This window comes from Zootermopsis nevadensis, unplaced genomic scaffold (genome assembly GCF_977971745.1).
Source record: "Zootermopsis nevadensis isolate Lab colony 2312 unplaced genomic scaffold, Znev_1.0 Znev_ptg000050l, whole genome shotgun sequence".
NCBI classification, from domain to species: Eukaryota; Metazoa; Arthropoda; class Insecta; order Blattodea; family Termopsidae; genus Zootermopsis; species Zootermopsis nevadensis.
The window spans coordinates 1,375,911-1,392,530 of record NW_028259182.1 but is presented as its reverse complement, the minus strand read 5'-3'; the positions used below and the strand labels follow the sequence as shown (position 1 = coordinate 1,392,530).

Sequence of the window (16,620 nt, the reverse complement as noted above, 5' to 3'; positions counted from 1 at the left end):
GAATGGCAAATCCCACATTGTACACAGTGATTCCAGTTAGTTTTTCTTATGTATATAGAAACTATGTACTGGTAATGATTCCTTGCTCACAATTTATCTGTTGAAATGCTATAAACTTCGGAATTAGGAAGTGCAGAAAAGTTATCCTATTGTTCCTATGATTGTGAGCTGTGGCCCTTATCCTGTACTGCAGTGCTCCCACAAACCTCATTCGTCTTTCCTCTCACTATTGTGGTGTTATAAATATATTATTTCACTCCACAATGACCGGGCCTCCATATAAAAGATTAGTCCTGTGACTGACTAATGCCTTTTGCAGTACTGAAATCTATTCTCAAGACACCCACCAGTGACCCTCATAGAAGCCAGTATGATAGACAGACAGTCGTGGCAAAAGCTAATAGCATTTATGAAACTTTTAGTGGTTATAAAATTACCTCTGTACCAGAGCACCATTTCATGAAATTGGGAAAGATCCACCCACACCTTCTTGATCTCAGCACTAGACAGAAATAAATGTTCAGATCATCGCTAACCAGTTGTAGAAATAAATAATGGGTATCTGCATTAGGAAAAATTTGGGATTTGGAGGTCCACTGGTACCATAAACCCGGTTACTGTTCTGACAACAGGTACTTCACTTCTTATAACACATCAGTGCATTTGTTTTATTTTATATTCTTTACATACATTTTGTGTATCTATAAATTGCTGGAGGTTTTTTTCTTCTTGTATCTTGCATATCATGCCACCCTGTTGATGTCTAGACAAGGCAGAACTCAGATGCGCACAGAAATTCAGCAGAGGTTAGATGTATGTTGAGTAGCCCTGTAGTTTGTACCAACTTACCCACTGTTTGCACATTGCAGCTCCACACTGGACACTAGTCTGCAACGTAGGCAACAGCGGACAGGTTATTTACATTCTGACTACTGACATGTATTAAATCACGTTTTCATTTTCTTTCTTATAAATATGAATATGAAGATGGCAACACTTCAACAAACTTGTAGTTGCTAAGTTTGCTGAAATGCTGGAAATCATGCTTCTCTGGTTAGTATATTGATGTGCTTAAATGAAACCTGTAGCAAAATTCATATAGGTACTCATCTTCCATGAAGAATGGTCTAACACAAAGAGATGCTTTGTCCCCATTCCTCTTTAACTTTGCGCTAGAATATGCCATCAGGAAAGTCCAAGATAGGCAGGAGGGTTTGCAATTGAATGGGACACATCAGCTATTGGCATACGCTGATGATGATATAAATACAATAAAGAGGAGCACACAAGTTTTACTTGAAGCTAGTAGAAAGGTGGGGCTAGAAGTAAATTCAGAAAATCAAAGTACATGTTAGTGTCCAGTCAGCAGACAGCAGGGCAAAATCATATTAGGGTGACTAATAAATCCTTTGAAAGTGTGTCAAAGTTCATGTATCTTGGCTAATGGAGTTTGAGTAATAATAGGTTTCATAATATATACAGGTAGCCCTCAATTTACGCCAGGGATGCATTCCTGGATGAACCGGCATAAACTGAAACTCTTTTATAATGTAAATCAATGGGAAGTCAATAACATGCGTTCCCAGCACCCAAACATTGACGAGTAATATAATGGCATTATATTTAAAGCTCTGAAATAATGTAAATAAAATAAATGGAATTTAAAAAATATATTTTATACACTTACAATCGGCAATTCGTTGGTCTCCGCGATTGACTGCGATTCTTTCACGTGACTGATGTGTATAGTCATCTCTGCTGTTACGCGATAGTCGCATTCATGTAAGACGCCAACCTATAGTAAATCAAGTAGTAAAAATAACCCCGGTACCTCCGCAGAGATTAAATTAGTCCTTTGAAAGTTTAAATCGCCAGGAATGAAATTGCATAAGAGCAAACTCGCATATGCAAAAGTTTTGGATTTCATAACCAGCTTTTACCGATTCGTCAATCTCATTGGAGCAAATTCGCGTTAACGAAACATACTAATTGCAGAGATGACTGTATTTATAATTTTTATTCAAAATCAGCAACGTAAGAATTGCGATTTAGTATAAGAATCAGTACGAGAAACATTGTAAAACGTTATAAATAATGGTCAATTTTTTTTTCTTCACTTTTTGACTTGCTGGTTTCAGAATCGGCGTTATTCTGAATCGGTGCAAATCGAGGGCTACCTGTATAGTCATGAAGGAATTGGTCAAATTCTTCTAGGGTTTAAGAACATATACTACTGCTTAGTCAATATATTTGCAGCTACCCTCCATATCTGGAAGCCATATTCCCTTAAAACTATTCAAATCATTCCTGAGTTTTGGAATGATATTGTTGATTCCCCATATTCCTTCACTCTTATATTCTACGGAAAGTGTTACATATCAATACGTACAAGAAACAGCAAGGCTGAAGATCCTGTAATATTCAGACTGAGTGCTACATGCAGTATGTGTCCAGACGTAACTTTCCCTCGTTTTCAGTCAGGTACAGAAGGTCAGCCATAGTCTGCTCACAGATAGCTTCCTCTGCCTTCTCACACATCTAGCAATTACAAAAAGACATTTCATTTCACTTTCTTTCCTTATAATAAAATGAACAATAGTTTTAATATGTGACATTATACTTTGTAGCAGATGTAAGAGAATGTTAAACATGCAAACAAACAGAAGGAGTAAGTAATATATAAAATAGGACTGGAGGGAAGTGTCATAATTGGAACAGACGGAAAGTACGTTAAATGAGACAGACACACGTATACTGTGAAAATCAAAACATGAAAAAGTAAATGCTTCTGCTATTTAATTTGCAATGACAGGAACAGAAAAATTCAGGAGGAAATAAGAAAAAGAATTAAGAAGACTGCATCTTCTTCTTATTGCGCCATCCGAACAAAAGTTGGTGATCCACATGGCGAACATTGTCCTCGAGACTGCCGCTCGAAAGATGTCTATTGTGGTGCATCCGAACCATCTTCAGGAGTTTTGGGGTCTACCGACGAATCTTTTTCCTTGGATTTTGCCCTCGATGAACATTCTTAGGATCTCATAGCGTACTCCTCTCATGATGTGGCCCAAATACCGGACCTTTCTTTCCTTAACGGCAAGCAGTAGTTCTTTTTGCTAATTCATGCAATTGAGAACTTCGATGTTAGCGACTTTTTGCACCCAGGGTATTCATAGTATAAGTCGATATAAAGACATTTCGAATGCTTCGATTCTTTTCTCCATGGGAGAAGACTGCATGCAGTATTTTTATTAGTTAGTAGAGTAGAGTCAGTTATCTACATCATGCACAGAAGAAGTTCCAAAATGCAAACAGAAGGAAAACAAACAAAACTGATAGGTATAGAAGTGTGTAAAGCTCTTTAAAAGAGTTAAAAATAAGTTAAATTCTAAGTGATCAATTTCTTTCTCACCCCTCGGAATGACATGTTCGACGGCGGATACTTGAAGTTGGGGCCAAAATTGACAGACACTGTGGCACTTTTGTGTAATGAGAGGGTAGGGAAGTAATGTCCACCATACATGTCAGTGAAGGCAACCCCTTGACATACTCCATTCTTGAAGAAAATCAGCTTACTACCCGAAAGAACTTTCAATGCCTTAAGACTTTCTGCAACTCGATCTTTCTCTTCATAATACAAATGGCTTTTGAACTTCACTAGTGGCTGCAAGAAAGAAAAAAGTCAATCAGAAATTTACAACTCGTATTTTCCGCATGCTGTATTCTGTTCTTGGTACCACCAGTGATATTGACATTGTTCTTATCACCTCTCTTCTACCATATTCATACTTATTGTACTAATTCCTACCATAATCTCAGATAAGAATAAATGTTTTATTGTACCGTTGGCAGACCCACCTTCCAGCAGGGGCTTTGTATTACCACAATTCACACAGCATATCTTTACCGCACAGAAAGATATTAAGACAAGTGCAAAGATCAAAGTACAAAAATAATATATTTTTAATTTGCTCTCTCCTAAAGTAATGCAGATTATCTATTCATATCTGAAATCATTTATTTAAAACATTTTTAATACATTTAGATTGAGGCTAAAAAAGTACTAGCCACTGGTCTAATGGAACACTGGGTACGAGTGTACCGATGTCCCTGACATGACTACAGAGGAGGAGGAAGCATGGGGCTCCATCTACTGAGTACCACAAACCAGGCCGTAGTATGACAAACATCCATCTTACAAAATATATTCCATCATCGTGCAATGAAAAATATGTTGTCAGTAGGAATAATCAATAGCCATTTAACAATTTCTAAGCATTCTGACCTGCAGTCCCCTTCAAATAGATACAGTTTGACAAAAGTAAAAAATTAACAACCACCCTGCCATATTTACTGCCTTTTGTGTTGGAACTAGGGTGAAAAAAGAAATAACTTACCCTATCTTTATACGTGTGAGGGATGTAATTAATATGAGGTGATTCTGGAAGCATAATGAGAAAGCCCAATGTGTCCCCTTCTCCATAGCCAGCATTATAACGCTTTCCTCGACATTCATGGAACCGCGTGCCCTTCCTGACACATAAAAACAGAAGTTCTCTTATATATAACTGTATACATCTTATTTAATTTCTTATCAAAATATCTACATGAGATTAAATAAAAAAAATTCAAAATAAATACCTTAGAATCATGACTAAACTTCGCAATAAGCAAACAATACTTCTTGCACTATAAATAAAATATTTTTTAATTACATCCAGCAATGTTTTGCAGCTATCAAAATGATTAATACCACCTGGAAGGGCAGATAGCCACAGTAATCTAAATGTACCAATAAATTAAAATAGTGATTTATATGGTCATGTCACTGAGAATAATAAAGATGATGGAGACAGTACGTTTCTCCAAAATGCTGGCATCCGCCTACAATTCTACATGGCACCAAACCCCAGGAGAACATCATCAAATATTAAATCTGCCCAAGAACATTTAGTGTAGAACCCTAACACAAAATTTAAACAAAATGTAAATAGTGGTTTAGAAGTAATAACATGTCGTATTAAAATATAATATCCCCAGTGGATGAGTTCTACAATAAATATAACTTATCTGTTTGGAGAACTTATATTTTCATATAAAGCACTTTTCTTCTTAGAAAGTAAGAAAATAAGCAGCTGTTTCAGTTGCAGTGAGTGTAATGATTATATTCATTCATTGCACGAGTGCATGAACATGTGAGGAGGTTGACTAACTGACCTAGATCTCCAAGAATATCCAAATTTATCATAACCAAGAGGGGCTTGCAGATTAGCATATTCCTGTGCCCAGCCAAGTCGTGTTGCAGAGGACTCTGGCATTTCTTCCACAGTGGCCTCCCAGTACCAAGAACCTCGGCTTACGGCTGTAACGACAAACAAGTTTTCTCTTCAAATGTTTGTACAAGTAACAGAACCAAATGTAATCCAGCAAAAAAGTCATTCTTTCCAGTCATCATACCATCTGTCCTGTATACATGTTTTAGCTGCTATAATTAGATCAGAGAGAAATAAAAGAGTTTCTAAAATTTAAATTTTACAACATGCTGTGTGTCAAACTGGTAATATGCTACAAAGAATTCTTACAAAACCCACTGCCTGCTTGGAATTACATGCATACACAAGCATCTTTTTATTTTGGATCACCCTGATGATGGAGGCAGCAAGCATCTCTGAAACATTGATAAACTTCTACCAGACTCAACAGCACAACAACTCACAAGACAGCCATCTTTATCTTCATTCAGAAGTTGAAACATTGTCAATACTATGCTTAAAATTACTGTCACATCACGTGGTTTACATTTTAGCTCACCGTGTGTTGCTCTGACCATACAGTAACCCTTATCTCCAGTCACAGCAAGGCGGTCCTCTGAGATTCGCAGTTGTGGAGCCCGATCATGCAAGGCCAGGAGGACCGAGCTCGGACTCAGGGTGCGATACAGCCAGCCTGGTATTGGTTTCCCAGCCCAGTCACTACTTTCATCAAATTCCTGTTGGAAACAGTGCTTTATTATATTTACAAAAGTATGCGTAAAATAGTCGTCTCAACAGTTTCTTTCGGAGGCACAGTAAATCACGGTGATTAAGATACATTAGACATAAAAAAGCAGGGCTCCAGAAATACGCTAATCATATACGAAAATTCAACTGAACACAGCACCGCAGAACACTCATACAAATGAAGATTTCTGTCTTCTGGGTTGTTACGCTGTGTAGTCTGGTCGATGTTAACCAACGTATTCACCGCCCTGATGACGGAGGCAGTCTGACCTCTGAAACGTTGGTAAACATCGACCAGACTACACAGCGCAACAACCCAGAAGACAGAAATCTTCATACTCACCGCTGTGAAAACCTCAAATCTTACTCATACAAATGTTTTTATATATTTATTCATTAATGAGAATTAAACTTACACCAAGTAACATTCACCTAAAACAATCAATTTTTACCAAAGTACGTCAAAATATTCTGGTGATCTGCACAGTAGCTCATTTGTGCCCTCCCTTAAAATGGCCACCTCACATGTTCATGCATCACCATGTTGGGATAACCAATTGTAGGAAATTAAGACGTATGAGTTTTGGGTAGCCTCCACTGACACAGTGTCCATACCAAATTTTGTCAAGATCTGTCCATTGATGAAACAAGCACACAAACAGATTAACAAACAGATACAATCATCCCCATATACATTAATTTTGAGCACGTCATGTAATAAGCACATAAGAAGAACAGACAGAAAACAGTGTGACATAGCAACAAAGCATCAGAAAACATTTCATTTGAACGCTCGATTGTTTGCTCACTTGTCGAAATGGTGCGTGCGGGTCTGGTTCAGCCAGGATGTAACGGTAACCATCCTTGTTGTAAGGATGCTCCAATGGGTACCCATGAGCAGGAAGCTTAGGGGCAGTAACCTCACCACCACCTCGACCCTTTTTTCCTGCCCCTGGACCCTGATCACCACCCGGCAGCTTTCTCTTAGTACTGCGACCCTTAACACCACCTGACAAAAAATAATAAATTCAGAGAAAAATCCATAAGATGACTGTCTTCTGGGTTGTAGCACCATGTAGCAACAAAATTGTCGCCCTGAAGACGGAGACAGCAAAGACCTCTGAAATGATGATAAACTTCTGCCAGACTACATCGTGCTACAACCCAGAAGACGGCCATCTTCGGACACGCTGCCGTGAAAACCTCAGATCCTACTCAAAAATCCTTATGCTTTCAAAAACCATCTTATTCTAAGAGATGCATAAAATATCTCGTTTCACAACCTGCCTGATATCATTTTCTAACTGGCAAAGTTCACTATGTAAAATATTTGGTTCTGATTTTAATCTGTATGATTCACACTATCTTATCTTTCTTGTATGGTATCAATACATTAATGTTAAAAGCAATGGTACAAAAAATGAAGACTGATTACATGGCAGTTAATTTTAGTCAACATAATACATATGAATTCCAATGAGATACACATTTTCCAAATGCTTCTGTTTTCATGCTAACGGACTTGGTGTTAATTTACTGCATACATAAAATTGTTATTGACATCCTCCATCACACTACGAATCTTCCACTTTTAAGTACAAGACTTGTATAATTACACCAAAGACAGACTGTAATTTGACATAAATTAATTTGAAAATATGACTGTGTATGTTTGTAGCCATTCCGGCAAAATAAATTGTCAATTAAGACGAGATAAGAGTCACTCATTCTCATAAAAGGATCCAGTATACATAATTTTCAGGTGTTAGAATCTAAATGAATGACAGATGACACATACCATGCTGAATGCCCATATCGGTAACTTTAAGGTGGCCCCCGCGGATCATTGCCTCATAGTTTGGTTTGATTTGAGTTAGGTCAGGAGCCAACAGCCCAAATAAAGGATGGTTCCCATCACTAGCAACTTCTTCACAGACAAATAATGTCCCGACGTCCTTTGTCAGAGCTCGATGAATCTGAAAAACAAAATGCTTGTAACAGTATGATATTTTTTTGTAAATAAAGCTGAATTACAAGATTGCAGTCACAGTTGCTATATCCTTTTTCCCCAAACACCAACAGCGCAAAATATTATATCAATAATCACATTCTTATTAGACATTTTTTCCCCTTAAGAAGGTAGACTGAAAAAACAGCAAACAACTCACTGTTGAGTGCCATGACTGAGTCACCCTACGAGGCATTGTGGTCATTCCCTCCCAATGTGAGTCAATGAATGGAATGATATCTCGTTCCTTGGAAAACATGACGCGTGGCGAGCCTTCTTTTACACTGGCTTGCATCAAGTTTCCAATCGCTGTTACACACATTTGGGGGAATGCTGTGAACAAAATAAAGAACTACAATAAACAACAAACTAAACACTTGACAAAAGAAAATAGTCAAATTAAACATACAACAGTATGTACATCTGTCTTGCATGAATGACAATAAGATTCTCTCTCTCTCTTTGTCGTCGTCAGCAATCCTAGGATTGGTTTGCAGCCCCATTACGGGACTGTTACTTGCGAAGATGCCACGGTCGTTTCAACTTGCCTTCCGTGGCCAGTCTTTATCCATCAGACTGGAAGAGAAAGGACGCAGACAAACATCCATGCCTCGAGTGGGACTCGAACCCACGGTCCCAGCGGCCAGGCGCACGAGGTCCATGCCTCAGACCGCGTGGCCACTAATTCCTTAAACAGCACCAAACATCAAAATGTCAAATAAATGACAAATGGGTGACCAAGGACTATGAAGAGTAATTTACAAGGCCAAAAATGTCATTCTTCAAAACAGCAGTGTATATTAATGCATTGTGTAGTATCTTGGCACAACCCGAGGTTTTCTTTGTTACATGAAAAGCTTGGTTTAGGAAGCTTTATACAGTATATTAAAGTATTTATACTCACGTGCTTGATTCTTTTTGAAGCTTTCGAGGCCAGTAGGCGAACAATTTTTGCAAACAAAAAAATAATTCATCATAAATGGAACCAATTTTCCCAGCTGATAGCCAATGCAGGATTCATGGTACCAGCGAAAACAGCTGGCACACAGAAGTTCTACAATGTTCAAGTTACGATCCTTGCCACTGTATGTAAACAAGAAACAATCGTTATCATAACAAATAATGTGTTCAACAAGAATACAGCATTATCCAACAATCTTGATCCAACACGGGCAATTATTTTTCACTTTAATTTCCCCAAATTTGAAGACAGCAGAGTGAATTTTATGTTTATGTTACTCATCTTGCCATAATAAATGGCAAGAGATCAAGATAATATTAAAAGAAGAGAACAAACTGTTTAGAAAGTGTTTAGTTACTAAAACTATAATTTGAGAAAAATATATTAATTCTGATTGTGAATAAAACTGCTGAAGATATAGGCATACTGAAAGCTTCAGATGTATGAAAAAAGTAACGACCTTGCAATAAACTGTTCACATAAGTTACTTATGTCTGTTTATATAATACTACATCTAGAACACAATGACATAGGTCTGTTTCCAAATATGACTGCACATTTGCTACACATGATCTGTAATGTACCTGGACCACCCACAATTACACCACTACACGTTGCAATGCCGTTTCTATACAAGCAACAGAGTAGTCTTACCATTAGACATGCCATAACATGGACACATTTTGGAAATTATATTAATACGTTCAACATACCTCAAGCTGTAACACACATGTAAAATTGCCAGCAAATAGTTAACTCAAGAGAAACATACTTCTTTGTCAAAGGACTCCACCAATATTAAGACTGCCTTCTCATTTAAGTGTTTGAATAACTAAGAATAAAATATGAAGATAATAAAGTAAAGATTCTGAAATAAAACACTTCAGTACCAGTAGAACCTCTTACAAATAAAATAGTATGTTCTAACTGCCTTCATAGATTCCAAAACAACAAACATTCAACAGCTTACCAGTAACAATTGCCTTCTCTTTCAACTTGATGTTTTGATGCCCCATTGTTAATGTTACTATTGTTGTTGTTGTTGTTGCTGCTGCTAATTTGCTTCTTGTCATCAAGCACTACTATTTTGGAACCTTCTGATTGCATTTCAGTAGCTTTAAAATCTGATTTCTGATCTTCTGAAACAACACTCTGAACTGCTTGTTTGGCTGAAGCCTCAGAGTCACTTCTGTCAACAAGTAAATGACCACAAATTTAAACTGCACACCTAAAATTTCCTGTAATTACCAGAGACAATATTAACCAGTAAACCATGACACAGCAGGGAAAATTTATGTTTTCGTAAATACAAGGAAGATCTTCAGTGCCAGATGTATATTGCATCAGAACAAATGCGCTCACCAAAAGCATGTTCACAGCCAGATTTAAGCAAAGAGAAGAATGATGGGAAATGCAAGGCCATGAGCAAAGATATCTGGAGCAGAAGGGACATAGTGACAGCATTACTACAGAACTGGTAATGAATATTAACCATTAATTATAACTAAATTAAATGCAGTAACTCACATAATTTTTACTATTAAAATAATGCTGTCCAATTACATGCCAAGTAGGCACTTGGGGGAAGAAGCAGAATAGCTCCTCCCCATTCTTAAGTTCAGCACTAGACGGGAAGAATGGTCAGCATCATGTCCTGGCTGCACGTTACCCCAGGAAATGACCCCAGTACCCAATAGACAGGAGGTGGGTAGGCCCCAGAGACAGTCTAGACAAAGAGGCTACAGGAAATATCCTCTGCCCTTGCTGGGGATCAAACCCCGTTCGTCTAATCCGTAGTCAGTCACTATATGGACTGAACTACCCTGGCTGGAGGATTTCTGCTGTTGCACCACTAGAACTGTAACTAATCACTACCTCTCTTGTCTGGTTGTGCAAAATTTTACCTTGTATTTTACTTAGTATAGGAAGCATACAACAGACCAAGGTGCACATTGAGACCCAGGTTATGGAAGTGGCGTTGTTATCTTGTCTTGCTCAACACACAGGCACTGTCTCCTGGTATTTTTTCCAAAGTTTAATTCACTGCTATGGCAAAATAAGTTCTTAAGATTAGAAACAGCAGCAGAGCATTGATGATAGCCATGTTAGCCTGGCAAAACCTTTGAAAGACGATTTTTTACAATTTTAATTGCATAAGCTTCGTTGTACGTATTCATAATACTGTATAGCGCCCATGTTCACAGTCTCTGGACATGCTCCAACATTATTGTAATCTCTGTTTCATGTCACCTCTTAAAATGTTCTTTACCTGAGAATATCTCTATCCGACATGTTACACTTAACCTAAATTCTATACACACTGGAGAACAAACGTTTTCACTTCTATCTTTGTAATAAATACACGAACTGAAGTATAAAATTATTGACTATAATTGCAATAAGTATTTCGGAGAGAAATAAACCACGATTCCATTATGTTTAAACACAACTATCCAAATCCTTCTATAATTATCTAGCGTTAACAGCTCTCAACCGCCTTGTCGGTATAGCTCTTCCATCCATTCAGTGCCGCCAATATATCCTGCCATGAAATATCCCCATGTTGAACACTGTTTAAATTTGTTATTACCATTGTGGGAGACAAAATAGATTTTGGAAATTCTACGAAATATGGTGTATTGTTGTGCAGCGGTACCTTTTTGCGGATCCTCTCAGAGGTATGCATTGTATTTCTCTTTCTGTTGCATACGATTACTCTTCCTGATTTAGCATCACTCTTTCCATTCATGTAGCACTGAGTGTACATACAATTCATGGCCTCTCCACATCGCCATTCCACATTCATACAATACCGTGAAACCAAATTTTATGATTATATTGGTCTTCTGGGTTGTTACATCATGTGGATGTGATGGTTACCAGTGTTCTTGAAGAACTTGCTTCCTCCATCTTTTGGGCTAAATACCAGCATTGACATCTTTACCATTGTAACAACCTCAAAATTCAGCAATACAGTTTTGTTTGATGAACGAAGTATACTGCAAAGCACAGTTCATTTATGCTAAGTAAATGTTCTCTGCCACCAGAAAGAATGGGTACTCCAATCAAACACAGCATTCTGTAGAAATGGCTGGCAAGAATGCTCTTGCTCATTAAAGGACCTTCTGTATTTGTGTGTGTGGAGGGGTTAAGGTACAGGTAAAATGTTCTTAAAGTTTTGCCTTTATGGCTTCCAAATTTCCCATCGGGCAAAATGCTAGGTTAGAACCATAAAATATACCATATCATTCTTCCTAACTCATCATTTATAATCACACCCACATCTTTATATTATCCCCGGTGCTAATTTCATATCATTGGACAACCATCAAATTACTAAACAGATGCACCTAGTAAAACCCAAAACAGATCAAAATGTCTATGCAGGAATGAAATGGGGTACATAATTTTTCACCATGAACTGCATTAGTGTAATTCACAACACACACTTATTGCTAAACTCTCTGAAGAGATATACTGAGCCCATACATTTTTGTAGACTACTGAACACTGTCTAGTACTGTTTCTTAAAGTGAGGTTTCTTATTGTGAATGAATATCAAATAGGAAGACATTTTGCAGGAATATGAACTTTATTATGTATGGTGTATTAGTGTGACATTGCAGGATTATTAAAACAAGAGTTCTCAAATGTCCACATGCAATGTCCAGATAGGAAATCACAATCATCCCTGTGAGTTATGTTATGTCAATATTTATGGATCTGGGCTAAGGAAATGATAGAAAGGAATCTTTTTCAATTAAAAACTTCAGAAATATGAATTTAAAATAATTTTAATAGCCTATTCATAAAAAAGTCTTGACTTTTTTCATCATTTATTACACATAATTTGATAACTACCTTCCTCCTCTGAAGCACTCCACATGCTCCACATTTCCAAAAATCACAAGAAGCATGAATTTGAACCATGTCAAATCCTTGTCTACTATCTTACAGATGACAAACCTGCTATTTCTGCCTTCATGAGACTAGTCAGGCTTAAACACAAGCATCAGACTCCTTTATGTACTTCTTGCATATGAAATTATGGGCATTCAAACAAGGACATAAATCTTCATACAGTAATGAGTATCACTGCCTGTATTACCAGACAAGACACAACAGTATGGGATTATCTGTCCCTGGACTCTACCACAAAACATGAAGTGCATGCATGCAATAATTCTTTTCATATAATTAAAATATCTCACTAAATGTCTATTATAATAAGAAAACATCACAGATACCAAAAAACTACACGTATCTTAATGAAAAAGACTGAATGCCTCATCATCACCATCAGCAGCATCAAAAACTGCCCAATTTTTCTTCTTCTTCTTACCTTGAAATGTACCAATCTTGCTCAGAACATATAAGCAATGATACATGACCACACAAAGTGGGCTCGATAAATTGTTCTGGATTTTTTTTGTATTTTTTTAACCTTTTAAGAATTTTTAAATAATTTCAACATTAAAGCCTGCAGATAAGGAACAAAAGCCCCAATGAATTTTCAACTTTATTGTTTACTTGTTAATTGACCTATTCTTGAAACACATACATTGCTATGTTAATAATGATAATGCAACTTGCTGGCCCTGGGCTAAGCTGATACATGAACCCAAATAAATAGAACTAAATGCAAGATAACATAGCAACACTGAATATTGGGATGGGCTTATGAGTTTTCCTTTTTTAGAAACAACACTAAAAGCACTGTTCCTGTAATTCAAGGAATATTTCTTTTTACCATCCTTTATCTCAGTTTCTTAAGTGAATTATTTTACATCTTGGTTTCTAGTGAATTTTTATAAAATTAAGAGCATCATTTGTGTGACTTAGGACTAACCAAGAATACTGCATAAAGATTATTAAATAACCTTTATGAATTATTCGTAAACTCACTACAATCACAATTTTCCTGTTCTTGTCTTATATAGCAATTCAGTCTGTCAGACACCCAAAGAGCTTTCAATGGGCCTACTGTATGCACTTCCCTTTATCAGCACTAAAACTGGGAAGTATTAAAATATACACATGCAGTAATTTAATATTTTCTCATTACTGTTCCAAACAAGTAGGCCAGATAATTAAAGAAAACATTTCCTGTGTAAAATCTCATAAAGAAAGTTAATATACATTCTCAAAATGCATCTTAATAAAAGTTGAAAAATTAAATGTAACAAACATTTTGTTTTAGTGTGACCAAGGTAATTTGATATTGAACATATCCATGCACATTTTAAGCCTACACAATTCATCAAAGAAACAGTGTTAATAATAAAAAAACAATTTTTCATTATTACATAGTATAAATCATATTTGAATCCAAAGGTAATACTGAGATCACACAAGGGGTAAGGAGAAGAACACTATAGAGAGCTAACAAGTATACTACCGCTCCCAAAAAAGGATCTTCTAACACTTGCTTCTAAAAGTATTATTCTTACATGTGAATAATGTTTGAAACATACAGCCAAAATTCTTCCAAGGTTCTGAGATGAAGCAACTTATTTGGCCACAAACTTCATATTCTCAGTGATCATTAAGCCTTCGGAGTAAATGAACAAGTTCTGCATATATCAAATAGTAAAACTTACTGGCAATACGAGATCCAATTTTGACCACATACAACACACACGGTGTTTAACGCAGTCATGCATATCAGATACATACACTGACAAGTCTTAAAAGAATGTTTATTCTTTGAAAGCGGTAGTCGTCTAAACCGCGGTCAACAAGATCTTACTGTTAACATGTTCTAAAAAGCCTCACTCTTCAAACAGAAATCAGACAGAGCAATAGTACTTCAAGACTTCTAAGGATATATCAATTACAACAAGTTCACAGGAATTTTTTTTTCACAGAGATCCATTATCCCACATATTATTCAAAAATTTTAACAACATAAAATTAGACAGTGAAGAAGAACTGAAACAATGCAGCTAAGGTTTTGTTTCACAGTAAGAGTGGTTAAGAAAACTCATACAACAGAGATCTTAGATAAAACAAGCTGGTGGTTAGTCTACATAAAAATTCCTCCATGTCGAACCAAAATGGGAGGAGACATTTCCATCTATCCATTCACCCATCATCATCAGTATCATCATCAACGCAATCAAATCTCAACATTCAATGCATCTCATGTCCATCTACGGAACGCTCGCAACAATCAAGGAAATGACATCTCTGTCCACTTCCTGTTCATTCTTTCAGATTCAAGCATTCCTAGGACAGAAGAAGCAAGCCCTCACACTTTCCAGCTACAGTACTAATCAATGTAGTAATGCTCTCAACTATATTCAAATACAAAGCTTCACTGAAGCAATAATATTACATATTTAAATTGTTACTATCTCCAATATAACACGGTGTTATGTAAATCAATTTATTTTCCATTCAAGATGCTATTATACGCAATTCTTTTGCTTTTTAACTTTGTTATTTAAAGATTACTTAATAGCTAGACCACTTTAACCTAAAAAGCCTTGAAAAACTTGGCAGATCCACAAAAAAAAATTATTTTTTTTCTCACAAAAACAAAACTATCCCAATATGAGCCCAAATTTCTAGTTCATAGATTATTCCAGATACAGTCATACAATGATACAAGTTTACTGCTCATCTAAGACTACTTGACTTTAACATTAAGTAACACCTCTTGACACCTATAGAAATATATCGGCTAGTACGGCACTGCAGAGCACCTGTAACCAATAGGTACAGTCATAAATACCTACAATTTTTGGAGAAAACTACCCGAGCTAAAACAGTGGGAGCTTTTCGAAAGTGCCTGAAAAACGAGAGATCTGGGCTCAAATGGGATGTGCAACAGTTACGCACAAGTAATTAGTTCATCTACTGAGAACGGATCACAGTCAATCACGTGTATATTTATGTATTTCTTTTGTGCAGTGCAGTAAATATGATGAGAATGAGAGGAGAAAGGGGAAACGGGAGAAAAGTTACGGTAATTGGGAAAGAGGGGTGGGTGGGCGGGTTTGTGTGGGGAGTTACTATGTACACAACTGCCCCAATTAACAATGCTTCAGCATCCATCCTTAACAAAACTACATGGGACAAAGGAGAATACATTAAGTGGCTAGATGACATTTTGCTTTTATACTTACTCTTTCTCTTCATAAAACATGTACATTTTTCATCTTACTAAATAATTTTATATATGATAATTTGATTAATTATTATTGTGATAGTAGAACTGTTTACTCCATCTTTTGAGTCATCTCAGTTTCTCGTTTCTCTCTGCCTGTCTTGTCTCCTTAAACCTCCAGAGCACCTCATTCAGAATGATTGCATCAACACCAGCAAGTATAAGTTTTGGTTGCACCACACTGGCTGCACTGGTGGTTCACCTACGTCATGTAGCGCATTATGGCACGCAGCGCATAGAGAAGTTCAGCTTGCATGCGTGCCTCCAGTACCATAAGATTAACATGTACCTGCAAATGTGGAATAAATTATGGTACTTCTGAACGTACTCGTAAAAAAACAGCAGACTGTCGGTAAAAAAATAATAAAAATGAGGGAACAGCGCTACTACAAGAAATTTTGGAAGGTTGGTACGATGGAAAACAGTTATACAGGTGTAATTAATTCCCAAGTAAAGCCTTGGCAATAGCAAATGCTCCTCT

At 36.8% G+C, this 16,620-nt stretch overlaps 2 protein-coding genes across 5 annotated transcripts in view; both read right to left on the bottom strand.

Annotated features, from left to right (window-relative positions):
• Positions 1-636: 636 nt before the first annotated feature.
• ash2 (Set1/Ash2 histone methyltransferase complex subunit ash2) lies at positions 637-11,759 on the bottom strand. 3 transcript variants are annotated; one of them, XM_022065276.2, is made up of 12 exons: positions 11,625-11,759; positions 9,939-10,157; positions 8,912-9,090; positions 8,168-8,340; positions 7,798-7,975; positions 6,809-7,008; positions 5,812-5,989; positions 5,218-5,362; positions 4,398-4,533; positions 3,413-3,664; positions 2,390-2,538; positions 637-888 (listed from the first exon to the last, which is right to left on the bottom strand). In XM_022065276.2, the coding sequence occupies exons 2-11, from the start codon at positions 10,073-10,075 to the stop codon at positions 2,434-2,436; spliced, it is 1,683 nt and encodes a 560-aa protein (XP_021920968.1). In that variant the 5' UTR covers positions 10,076-10,157; positions 11,625-11,759; the 3' UTR covers positions 637-888; positions 2,390-2,433. The 3 variants fall into 3 exon arrangements, with proteins under 3 accessions (XP_021920968.1, XP_021920967.1, XP_021920969.1); XM_022065275.2 differs by lacking the exon at positions 11,625-11,759 and adding an exon at positions 11,238-11,495; XM_022065277.2 differs by lacking the exon at positions 11,625-11,759 and adding an exon at positions 10,873-11,206.
• Positions 11,760-12,746: 987 nt separating this feature from the next.
• The window catches only part of Sesn (Sestrin), a 268,523-nt gene continuing 264,649 nt past the window's right edge, over positions 12,747-16,620 (bottom strand). For both annotated transcript variants that reach the window (XM_022065278.2, XM_087360950.1), the window contains one exon: positions 12,747-16,428. In XM_022065278.2, the coding sequence (XP_021920970.1) occupies positions 16,342-16,428 (87 nt within the window). In that variant the 3' untranslated portion in view covers positions 12,747-16,341. The remainder of the gene's footprint in view (positions 16,429-16,620) is intronic.

Coding starts and splice junctions, on each gene's coding strand:
- ash2 (XM_022065275.2), bottom strand. CDS start 11,260: ATGTCGGATAGAGATATTCTCAG. Junction 7,976..8,167: donor CTCAGTCATGGCACTCAACA/GTGAGTTGTTTG, acceptor TTTGTTTTTCAG/ATTCATCGAGCTCTGACAAA. Junction 5,363..5,811: donor TATGGTCAGAGCAACACACG/GTGAGCTAAAAT, acceptor TTGTCGTTACAG/CCGTAAGCCGAGGTTCTTGG.